The following is a 12,735-nucleotide window of genomic DNA, read 5'->3' as shown; positions in this document are numbered from 1 at the left end:
TGCTTGCTAGCTATTCTGCACATGGTAGTATATATATGTGTCAGTGCTACTCTCTCACTTTGTCTCATCCTCCTCTTCTCCCATGTCCAGAAGTCCATTCTCTATATCCGCATCTCTATTCCTGCCCTGTGTTCCTTTTTAAATCCTCAGCATTGGTAGGAATAAAAATAGAGTCTGACTGCATGAAATTTATGGTAAAGAAGGGGAGATAAGACCTACAAAATAAATGTATAGGAAGTAGAATGTGATAAAGTGCCTTAAGCAGGTAAAGATAAAGTCATATTATCTCCTGGGGTGAGTGCAGTGTAAGGATTAAAATATTGGGCTCCCAAATAAGAGAGTTGGGTTTAAGATGTGGCAGTATTGTGCAATGGTTACTGTCTGGTCTCTGGACAAGTATCTGTTTGAGTCTTTGGGCAAGTGATTTAAGCTCCTAGGTTTATTTCCAATAATAACCTCTACTTCATAGGCTTATAATGATGATTTAATGAATTAATACAACAAAGTGCTTATTAGAAAAGAGTCTGACACATAGTAAGTGCTCAATTACTATTAATCATGTTTAGTAACTATGAACAGATATCTTACTCTTTCATGAAACTACAGCTTCTCACCTTTAAATGGATAGAATAGAAAGATCCCTCTCATAGGATAGTTACAAGAATTACATGAGATAATACAGGTAAAATTCTTTTTTTAAAACTTGTTTATTTAAAGTGAAAACAATTATTGAGGTATAGTTGATTTACAATACCATGTTATTTTCAGTTGTATAGCATAGTGATCCAGAAATTTTGAATGAAAGATAATTGCTTTACAATGTTATGTTGGTCTCTTCCATACACCAACATGAATCAGCCACAGGTATACATGTGTCCCCATCCTCTTGAACCTTCTCCCACCTCCCACTCCATCCCACCTCTCTAGGTTGTTGAGAGCACCAGTTGAGCTCCCCATGTCCCACTGGCTATCTATTTTACATATGGGAGTGTAAAATATGCTACTCTCTCCATATCTGACACACAATAAGAGTTCTGTAAACACTACCATCATCGTTTTTCTAGCTCAGGGCATCAGGGGAGGCTTCCAGAAGAAGAGGCTTCTTCTGGATTGGACTTTGAAGGGTGGATGGGATTAAGACATGAATTATAACCTGTTGAAATACATATGGTGACTTCACTTATGGCATTGGCGTGTGTAGGCTTTATCCTAGGTACTGCACATGGGTGATCTCATTCCTTCCCCATGTAGGTCCTGCTATGATGCTCATTTCACAGACAAGGAACATGATACCTGGATAGCAGACACGGCTTGCCCAGTCAACGGCTAGGAAGCAGCAGAGTTGGGATTTAAAGAGGGGATCACCTGGCCTTGGAACCTGCGGTCCCTCTTCCAGGCTCCGTGGCCTCCATTCCCTTTGGGTCTCTGAGTGATTTTTAACCTCCTCCCAGAGAGTAAACTTGGCCTCAGGAAGGCGTGATAAGGGGCTGGCTTACAGCCAAGGGACACAGTGGTGGCAGGCAGGAGCGGCACGTGCTGTGACTAAGAGTCAGCATCTGGCCCCACCCTATCCCACACTTTCTGGTCAATAGAAACATTTCCTGCTGATGCCAGCAGCACAGGGGGCTTGTGTGTGAAGAAAGAGTCTCAAAAAGAGAGAAGGGGACTTCCCTGGTAGTCCAGTGCTTAAGACTCTGTGCTCCCAATGCAGGACGCATGGCTTCGATCCCTGATTGGGGGGACCAAGATCCCTCGTGGCCGGAAAAAAAGAGAGAGAGAGAGAAAGAGACAGAGTTAAGAGCTCTTGATTGAATGGGGCTCTTACCCTCTGAAACTACAGCTGCTGTATTTCCTTCAATGAACCTTACTGCTGTTTCCGTTGGGCTCAATAAATCCAAGGGTAAAGCCGGAAAGCACAGCATGAAAGCTCCAGCTCATTCAGCCTCCTCACTCAGAAATGTAATGTGTCACCTGGTTTCTGGAACCATCACTCTCTTAACAAGATACATATACCAAGCTTACCTTTAAAATGAAAGGAGATTTGATTGTAAGGTTGAGATTACATCATTGCGAATGGCTGAACTGGGATTTGCAGTGTGTAGGTCCTGGTTCCTGCCAGTCTGATTAGAGTGAAAGTGATGTACCCTATCAGGCTGACACCAAGACTCAGGTTTCTATAAATCACCCTGGACCAGGTTGGCCTCACTGATTCAGTTTCCTCCTACTATAAAAAGATCCAGGGCCGTCTAATGTATTTTTTTTTTCTTTCTATAGATTGTACCAGAAAAACATGAGGAATTTTTACTCTTTGGAGCATTTTTCGAAGCTACCATGATAGACCGGAGGATCGGAGATAAACCCATTAGCTTTGAAGTTTCTATTGGTAAGTGCAGACAAGCACAGTGTCTGGCACATGGCGTGAACTTTATACCTCTTTCTTGAATGAATCAATGCCTTACATGCAGATGGTAGCATTCTGTTGGAGGTTTGCACCTCAGGAAGAAATGAATAACTCCTTGTCCACTCTAGACTCAATATGTAAGGGATAGATTTGTTTTTGTAGTTTTAATTAAAAATATATATATAAATTAAAAATAATAAAAAATTTTTAAATGCATACCTATGGCTGATTCTTGTTGACGTATGGCAGAAATTAACCCAATATTGTAAAGCAATTATCTTCCAATTAAAAAAAGTTAAAATAAAAAGATTGAGAGTATAGTTTGCATTCAGACAGACTTGGACTACTAATCCTGGTTCCCTGACCCTAGGATCACTTAATTTCTCTTGGTCTTGGTTTCTTCATCTATAAAATGGGAATAGTGATAATTCCTTACGAAGCTATGGCAAGAGTTTAATGAATTAATGCACATGGCATGCTGTGTGTATAATAGATGCTGTTGTTGTAACTTCCAGCAGTCTTCCTGGACTGATGTGCACCTGGGAAAACCACTCCAAGAAAGAGCATTCCATCAGAGAAGGTCTTGATTTACATTTGGGAAGTTTTGGAGCAGAAAAAAATGGAGAAGGAATCCAGTTAATCTGTAACTTAAGTCATTAAAAAAAAAAAAAAAAAAGACCTTAAGATGGAAGCTGATGATGGCTTCGTATCATTGCTAATCTTATTTCTTTGATCTGACCATCATCCTGCCTTCATACTGAGAGCTTATTACTCTGCCCTGGGAAGACATAAGCTTGGATCCTTTCTGCCAAGCAGCCTGATTCTACTTATTGACATCTGGCCCTTCTCCCCTTGCTACTGGCTCTACAGGTAATTTTGGGAACCTGATTGATGGAGGGTTGCATCACAGGAGTAGGAAGAAGTCAGCGGACTCAGCTGAAGAAGACACTCTGCCACTGCTGCACGAAGGAGAAGGGGACGCAGCCCATGATGCCGCCATTCCCCTCGTCTCCACCACTCACCCAGAGAAGCCACTCGTGACAGAAGGGAACAGGTAGGAGACGCAGCTTCCCTGATGGCTCAGGAAGTAAATGCAATGCAGGAGATGTAGGTTTGATCCCTGGGTTGGGAAGATCCCCTGCAGAAGGGAATAGCAACCCACTCCAATATTCTTGCCTAGAGAATTTCATGGACAGAGGAGCTTGCTGGGTTACAGTCCAGGGGGTCGCAGAGAGTTGGACACGACTGAAGTGACTGAGCACACACGCACAGGAGCCCCAGGAGGTGAGAGTAGCCAGGATTTCTGACTGTGGAAATGTGACCCATTTCCATGACCGTTTGATTCAGTTCTTCCCTAAAACTAGAAACATTCTGTATCTTAGTTATGGGTGCAAGGTACAGGCTAGACCGACAGGATAACTGCCACTCTCCTGAATTCTCGTGTTGACAACTCTCCAAATGACACATCCAGTTAATTCATTCAAGGACAGAGTGATGACGATGGTTCTTATGACCATATCTGAAGCTCCCTTTATCCTATAACTTTGAAGCATAACAATATAGGAAGGTCAGAAGTTAAATTTCCACCCAAAATCCTATCAACAGTTTTTATAGTCATTTGAACACAATGTAAATTCAACTTGGTGGAATTATTAATTACATCATTTCTTATCTTATTTTGGGCGCAAACTGAAGAACTCAGAAATGATTCTTAGCCATGAAAAAAGACCATTTCAGAAAACAACTGGGGCTCCTACATGCACCCTTACCGATCTTTAACCCACATGACATTTCAACATGCAAAGAGAAGTGAAATTATAGAACTTTGTCTTAAGACAGTGATGTCAACCAAGTGGCTTATGAGAAAGGAAAGCCGCATGCAGTGAGAGTCTTCTGTGTTCTGAGCTTTGTGCTAGGAGTAAAAAAAAATATGATCTCACGGGATTGTCGTAAGAGAAGATTGCTCATTACATGTCAAGGGATTGAAATCACATTGCTAGTTCTCATTAGTCTACTCTTCTCAATCTAGACAGTGTCTCTGGGCGTGAACCCATGGCTTAGTGACCACTGTTAGAATCACAAGAACTCTCACATCTATTTTCCCAGATGGCCTTCCTGAGCAGCAGATCCAAACACCTCTACTTGGGGGTCCCCAAGCTAGTCATCAGACTCATTGTCTTCACAGGCAACTTTTCCCCTTTTCCTGTCTTTCCCATCTCAGAGACTGGTCCTGCCACTCACTGCATTCTCAGCCACAAAGTGGAAATCTGTCAATTCTTCTCTTTTCCCTTCCTACCCACATCCAGTCAGTGATGAAGTCTGGTTAATTCTAGTTCTCAAGCGTGTTCCCTACTGCCATTTCTTTAATTTAGTCAACTGGTATCTTTGGCGTAAGTTATTTTAAACACCTCTTACTTGGCTTGGACCTGCATCAAGGAAATCACCGAACTATCCATCTGAACTCCCCACTCCCCAGTTTGACATTATCCATTGGCTGCTTGTGGTTTTTAAAAAATAAATAAATAATTAATTTTTGGCATTGCTGGGTCTTTTGTTGCTGTACACAGGCTTTCTCTAGTTGCAACAAGCAGGCGTTGCTCTCTAGTTGAGGTTCGAGGGCTTCTGGTTGCAGTGGCTTCTCTTGTTGCGGAGTATAGGCTCTAGGGCGTGTGGGCTTCATTAGTTGTGACTCGAAGCTTCTAGAGTGTGGACTCAGTAGTTGTTGCACGTGGGCTCGGTTGCCTGGTGGCATGTGAAATCTTCCCAGACCAGGCATCAAACCTGTGCCCCCTTCATTGGCAGGCAGATTCCTAACCATTGGACCACCAGGGAAGTCCTGCCTATGCCTTTCAGGCTTAATCTCAGGGGCCATATTTTGTTGATTTGATCCCCATCCACTTCTTTACAATAAACTCCAGCCATTCCCCAAATTCCACCAGTTCTCCAGTGCCATTCCCCAGACGAATCCTGCTGTTTGCTCCATGTGGACCTTGGAACACGCTCTTGCCTCTGCCAGGCAATAAGCGCCATCCTCAGAATGGCTAGCTCCCATTACCTTTCAAGAGTAAATTCAAGTTCCCTTCCCTGAATCCCAAGGCTGATTTGGACTTCTCCACTGAGCTCCATCAAACACTGTTCACGCTGCATTCACCTGTTTTTATTCGTCTGTCTCTCTATCAGATGGTGAGCAGTCAGAGGGCAAAGGACTGTGTCTTGCTCACCTTTGTATCTGCTCATCTCCGCACCGGGCATGTAGTAGATACTCGTACCTGTTTTTGAATGAGCTAAGGAAGTGCTATAACCGAGTTGGGTACCAGATACCATGGGGGAAGAGAGTGGGAGGGGGAGGAGGTGAAGAGTTGGCAAAGGTCACAAAAGGGTGACACCCTAAAGAGCGAGGATGAGTTTAAGGATGGAAATCGATTGTCTGGGACAAAGTAGGAAGGAGTAAGTGAAAATAACCCTGGATGCATGTCCTCTCATTTCTGGGCATGGCTGCACATTTTCTAAATCCTGTCCCTCCCAAGGACCACCTTCTTTGGGGTCTTTTTTGGCCCCCTGGCAGCCATGCTTGATGGCCCATCCTCCCTTACATGCACCAAAAAGGACCCCAAACTTCCCCATCCTTTAATGGTTTTTCTGTCCAGTGTCAAACCTGAGGACATCACTGAGCAGGATCTGCAGCTCTGGGAGGCTTTTCTGAGGCTCTCAGTGGTACTCTGCATCCTTCTCTGGGACCAGGCAGTGAAAACATCCCCACCTTGTTAGACTAGCCCATTGCTGATAGTGATGGTAATATCAGGAGATGTAGTATGGGAAGGGTTTAAAGGAGATGAGAGTGCTACAGAATCCTTCAGCAGGCCACGCATCAGTACTAACTGGCTCACTCAAAGAGACCAAATTAAGTCATGCTGATGTTTGGGGGTTTTCTGTATATTCCTGTCACTATATTGAAGCTCTGTCCACATAGTGGTAAGCCAAGAATGGCAGCATCTGAATTAGAAGGTTTTATAATAGAATATACCCCAACACACTTGGGCATGCCCACACACACATATGCCTATGCACTCACAGTGTCCACACCCATGAGCACACATACACACATGTACAAACACACACATACAACTTATTTGTCTGTTGCCTCCATTGAAATACCACCTTATAAGGAGTGGTTTAGCCTGACTCTTGAAACATCACCTTGGGTTTGCTCTGGGCTTTCCAGTTTTCTAAAGCATGTGCATTTACATATAATTTACTTATGGGGCTGGAGTGCAAGAATGAGACTGGAGCACAAGCCCAGAGTCAGATTACCGTTTGATTCTCAGGGTTCCAGGCCTACCCTTGCCCCGAGTCACAAGGCTGATGGCACATCAGGGCAGCCATTCAAACTGTTAGACGTCTCTTTCTGCTGGCAACGTGGTACCCTCCCATCTGCTGCTCTCCATCTGCACGGTCATTTGCCTGAGAAAAATACCGCATCCTGAGCCCTGTAGATCCAGTAAGATCTGGAGGACCTGGGAGCCAAAGACACAGAGGCTTTGAACACCGTTAGCACAGAATCATCCAGAGCAAAGAAACCTTGGGACAGAGCACAACATCAAGTAGGAATTTATTTAGTTGCAGGATTCTCAGTGCCATAATCTGTTTTTAATTTTTATTTGAGTATAATTACTTTGCCTGGAGACTCCCATGGACAGAGAAGCCTGGTGGGCTACAGTCCATGGGTCGCAGAGAGTTGGACATGAGAAGGCAATGGCACCCCACTCCAGTACTCTTGCCTGGAAAATCCCATGGACTGAGGAGCCTGGTGGGCTGCAGTCCATGGGATTGCTAAGAGTCGGACACGACTGAGCAACTTCACTTTCACTTTTCACTTTCATGCATTGGAGGAGGAAATGGCAACCCACTCCAGTGTTCTTGCCTGGAGAATCCCAGGGATGGCGGGGCCTCGTGGGCTGCCGTCTATGGAGTCGCACAGAGTTGGACACAACTGAAGCGACTTAGCAGAAGCGACTTCACACACACGTAGTTGCTTTACAATGTTGGGTTAGTTTCTTCCATGTAGAAAAGTAAATTAGTTATACGTATACATATATCTTCTCCTTTTAAGATTTCCTCCCACTCTGCTCAATGTGATGTGGCAGCCTGGATGAGACAGGGGTTGGGGGGAGAATGGATCCATGTATATGTGTGACTGAGTCCCTTAACTGTTCACCTGAAACTATCACAACTTTGTTAATTGCTTTGTGCTAAGTTATTTCAGTTGTGTCCAACTCCTTGCAGCTCTATGGACTGTGGCCTCCAGGCTCCTCTGTCCGTGCAACTCTCCGGGCAAGAATACTGGAGTGGGTTGCCATGCCCTCCCCCAGGGGTCTTCCCGACCCAGGGATCGAACCCTTGTCTCTTACGTCTCCTGCATTGGCAGGCGGGTTCTCTACCACTAGTGCCGCCAATACAAAATAAAAAGTTCAAAAGGAAAAATAAAGATTTCTTTCCTACTTGTGTCATCACAGAGCACTGAGTAGAGTTCCCTGTGCTATTCGGTAAGTTGTGATCAATTACCTATTTTGTACAAAATAGTGTATATATATCGGTCCCAGTCTCCCGGTTCATCCCACCCCTGCTTCCCTCATCAGTATCCAGGAGTTTGTTCTCTACGTTTGTGTCTATTTCTGCTTTGCAAATACATTCATCTCTCTCAATTCTAGACTCCACATATGAGCCCTATTATACGACATTTGTTTTTCTCAGTGCCATCATTTTTAACAAGATAAAGGAAAGAGCAGTTTCTGACCTTCCTTATTTGTTAAGTTTTATTTTGTTCCCGTGCTGTAATCGTAACCTCAGTTTCTGCCAAGGACTTATTTGGCTTCTCTTCTGAATGGTTGCCTGCTGGTTTGTTTTCTGCAGAACAGACCACAGAGCATCTTTGCTAACTTTAGGGCCTCTAGAAGAGACTTAGGTTGGAGAGCTAAAAAGAACAACCATGCGTTCTTTCAGGCTGAAGTCCTCTGTAGGTTTTGGAATGGAAACAAAGCTCTCTCTTTCACTTTCCCCCCACCCCAACCTCTAGAAGCTCATGACTCCTAACACTGTCCACATTTATTAGGGCCCCTGTCCAAGCAATGCCCATGACAAGAAATGTGCTCTTGCCTGCATTACATGTTTCTCTTCACACCCAGATGTTTGTGGGAAAATTTCAGGGGGCTGGGGGCAGAGCTAGGTAAGAGCTAGCTATAATGAATATAGCTGTCATTAGGCAGGGAACTTCAACCTTAGGCTACATCTCTCCCATCTTACCTGCTTCCACATCCACATTCTTGGGAACTGAATTCTCCCAGTTAGTCCCTTCTTTTCTGTCTTCAGTCTCATCCTCTGAACTATCTTTTTCTCACCATCATTTAAGCATATCCAACCATCACCATCAACCATTCTCTTTGGCTCCATGTCTCCCCTTCCAGCTACTTTGCTATCTCTCTGGTCCTTTCTTAGTCAAGTGGGTCACCGATCAATATATTATTGGCACTAATGCCCAGCAACAACCAACATTGGATGGATGGATGGATGGATGGATGGCAGCCATGGAATGTTGGAGTTGAGTTTGAAGCACATGACTTCATCCTCATTAATATTATTTTACCTTCTTACAATTCTCTAGTGATTTCACTTTATAAAATACATTCACCTCTGTTATCTCAGTTGATCCTTACACAGTCAGTTCTTAGTATATAGATTTAAAGGGAAAGGAAAATGTTAGTTTTTCTCCCTTCTCTCAATTAGAAAGAGAATTTTTCCTTGAAGAGGGCTTGCCAATTGAATCCTGCCTTCTGGTGATCATTCTAAGCTTTGCCCTGGGTCAGAGTGGTAGCCATTACTACCTCTTCATTGTAGCCATATGGCTGTTCATTGCTTAGTGTTCATAGGTCCCCAGATAGAGGCTAAGGGTGGCATTACTAATGTGACTATTTTATCACCATCCTTTCCCCAGTCCACCCAGGATGTATGAAACATGAACATGTGACCGGAATTGCCTGAAAAACACTGATTGCCAACTAACTTCCAGACCTAATGTATTTTCCCAGGAATTACAACTATTTGCCATTTGAGGCCAAGAAGCCCTGTGTCTACTTTGTCAGTTCTTGGGGAGACCAGACGTTTAGGCTGCATTGGTCCAACATGCTGGAGAAGATGGCAGACCTCCTGGTAGGTGACTCTGATGGGTGATGGATTCAAATATTGGGAAGCTGGAGGCAAAGGGGATCTTTTCCCACTCAGAAGAGGGTCTTGGCCTCAGTTCAAATACCAAAGAATTGAGGCCTCTGCATTTGGATGACGCATGGCTCCTGCCATGTGAACCCAGGGAAATGAGAATACATTTTGCAAAATTCCTCACCTTTAAATCAAGCTCTCCAAATTCAAATCCCTGCTCTGCTTCTACCTGTTATAGTACCTAGTATGATCCATGCTAAGTCATTTCAGTCGTGTTTGACTCTTTGTGACCCTGTGGACTGAAACCCACCAGGCGCCTCTGTCCATGGGATTCTCCAGGCAAGAATACTGGAGTGGGTTGCCATGCCTTCCTCCAGGGGATCTTCCCAACCCAGGGATAGAACTCGCCTCTCTTAAGTCTCCTGCATTGTCACGTGGGCTCTTTACCATGAGTGCCACCTGGAAGGCCCATAGAACCTAAGGATAGACCATTTTCCTCATCTCCAAAGGTCAGGGGATGGACAGCATTCTCACAAAGTTGACAGATCTTAACTTCAACTAGTATAAAATCTTAAGTCTACCAATGCATGAAAGTGAAAAGTGAAAGGGAAGTCGCTCAGTCGTGTCCGACTCTTACTGATCTCATGAACTGCAGCCTACCAGGCTCCTCTGTCCATGGGATTCTCCAGGCAAGAATATTGGAGTGGGTTGCCATTGCCTTCTCCGAACAGTAGATAATTCCCTCCAAAGTCAAGCCCTGCTACCTCTCTGGTCCTGTCTCTCACAGGCTCCTCTTCCTTACTTTATTCCAAGCACAGTGGTCTCCTTTCAAGTGTCTCAAAGAAACCAAGCTAGCCACCTCCATGCTCTTCCCTCTGCCTGGGCTGCTTTTCCTCATCTTGTTTCTCCAAGGAAGCCCAGTCAGCCTCCATAGCTCAGGTTCGAGCACTTCCTCAGAGAAGCTTTTTGATGTTTCCTCTTACCCTCTCCTATCATATCTTGTTCTTTTCCTTCAGAATTCTTTGAGGAATTGAATGTGTGAAAGTATTCAAAACAGTGTGCATGCATGCTCAGTTGCTAAGTTGTGTCCAGCTCTTTGTGACCCCATGGTAGCCCACCAGACTCCTCTGTCCGTGGGATTCTCCAGGCAAGAATACTGAAATGGGTTGCCATTTCCTCCTCCAGACATCTTCCTGGCCCAGGGATCGAACTCCTGTCTCCTGCATTGGCAGGCAGATTCTTTACCACTGAGCCACCTGGGAAGCCCATTTAAAATAGTACCTACGTGCAATAAATGTACGCTGTCCCACCCAAGCCCCCGGGGGTAAAGAAAACCAGGGAACATGCTGCTTTGGCATCTTGCACCTTCCCTTTGTGATTCCTCTCACATATCCCTTTCCAGCTCACATAACTCACGGACAGTGTCATCTCTTGCCTCTTTCCTTTTCAAAACAAAATATGAGCTGAATATAATTTCTGTGAATGTTAGAATCAGTGTCTCCACGACAGTTTCATTCCCATCTCTCATCCCTCCACCTCCGTGGTTTGTTTTCAGGAAGAAGGTATAGAGGAAGTAAAAGAACTGATTAAGATTTCAGAGGAAGCCCCAGAAGAGAAGATGAAGATGGTGCTCAGTGACTTTATCAGTCAAAGCAGGTACTGGAGGGACAGCTGGCATCTGGGGAGCTGAGCTGTATGGAATCAGCTTTTACTTACCTTAGAAAATAGTCAATTTCACATGCAGTCAAGTGAACATTGAGTAGTGTTACATCCATCTTCTTTTGTTCAGTAATTTAGCTGCTGTGGGCTCACTATTGCTTTCTGATACTTTACTAAAACATAAAGCAAAGGAAAAAAAAAAGGAAAAGGGAAGAAAAGAAAGACTTACTGCAGAGATTCTTTTTGAAACAAGAAAATTGCTAGCAGTCTTAGTGTCTGGCATGCTTCTTTGCATTTGGTAGGTACTCAGCAACTATTTCGGAGAAGGCAACAGCACCCCACTCCAGTACTCTTGCCTGGAAAATCCCATGGACGGAGGAGTCTGGAAGGCTGCAGTCCGTGGGGTCGCTGAGGGTCGGACATGACTGAGCGACTTCACTTTCACTTTTCACTTTCGTGCATTGGAGAAGGAAATGGCAACCCACTCCAGTGTTCTTGCCTGGAGAATCCCAGGGACAGGGGAGCCTGGTGGGCTGCCGTCTATGGGGTCCCACAGAGTCGGACACGACTGAAGTGACTTAGCAGCAGCAGTAGCAGCAGCAGCAGCAACTATTTAGGCTTCCCAGGTGGCACTAGTAAGAAAGAATCCACCTGCCAATGCAGGAGACTTAAGAGATGTGGATTCATAACCTGGCTCAGGAAGGTTCCTTAGAGGAGGGCTTGGCAACTCACTTCAGTATGCTTGCCTGGAAAATCCCATGGACAGAGGGGCCTGGTGGGCTAGTCCGGAGAGTTGGACACGACTGAAACAAGTTAGCACACATGCAACAACTATTTGGCAATTGGCTGCTGGTGGTGGTGATTTAGTTGTTAAGTTGTACTTGAATTTTGTGACCCTATAGACGGCAGCCCATCAGGCTCCTCTGTCCATAGGATTTCTCAGGCAAGAATCCTGGAGTGGGTTGCCATTTCCTTCTCCAGGGGATCTTCCTGACCCAGAGATTGAACCTGCATCTTCTGCACTGCAGATGGATTCTTTACTGCTGACCAACCAGGGATTCCCAGTTAGATGGATAAATTGTATCAAATGGTACTTAACAGAAGTTTTTGTACACTACATTAATAAGCACCAATTAATGACTCTTACTCCAGGAAGTAGACAATATAATAAAAAAATGAGTAGGGTATGTCAGTTACCAATTGCAGAGTAACAAATAACCCTCAAATTTAAGTGACTAAAACATATTTATTATTTCACAGTTTCTTGGGTCAAGAATGTAGATGTGGCTTAGTTGGGTCCTCTGCTCAGAACCTATCCCAGGCTGCACTCAAGGCATTGTCTAAGGCTAGAGTTACCTCAGGGCTCCTCTGGGAAGGACTCACTTCCCAGATCACTCACGTGGTCATTTGCAGAATTCAGTTCTTTATAAACTGTTGGATTGAGGAGGATTGAGAACTGCAGCTCC

General features: G+C 44.5%; 1 protein-coding gene across 1 annotated transcript in view; it reads left to right on the top strand.

Moving 5' to 3' along the window:
* The window catches only part of FER1L6 (fer-1 like family member 6), a 173,224-nt gene that overhangs the window by 66,592 nt on the left and 93,897 nt on the right, over positions 1 to 12,735 (top strand). Inside the window, exons 12-15 of the mRNA XM_002692627.6 lie at positions 2,275 to 2,383; positions 3,272 to 3,455; positions 9,484 to 9,604; positions 11,166 to 11,266. Of these exons, the coding sequence (XP_002692673.5) occupies positions 2,275 to 2,383; positions 3,272 to 3,455; positions 9,484 to 9,604; positions 11,166 to 11,266 (515 nt within the window). The remainder of the gene's footprint in view (positions 1 to 2,274; positions 2,384 to 3,271; positions 3,456 to 9,483; positions 9,605 to 11,165; positions 11,267 to 12,735) is intronic.

The sequence above is a fragment of the Bos taurus genome, chromosome 14 (assembly GCF_002263795.3).
Source record: "Bos taurus isolate L1 Dominette 01449 registration number 42190680 breed Hereford chromosome 14, ARS-UCD2.0, whole genome shotgun sequence".
Lineage (NCBI taxonomy): Eukaryota > Metazoa > Chordata > Mammalia > Artiodactyla > Bovidae > Bos > Bos taurus.
The sequence above is the reverse complement of the archived record's forward strand: the minus strand, read 5'-3'. Positions and strand labels throughout refer to the sequence as shown.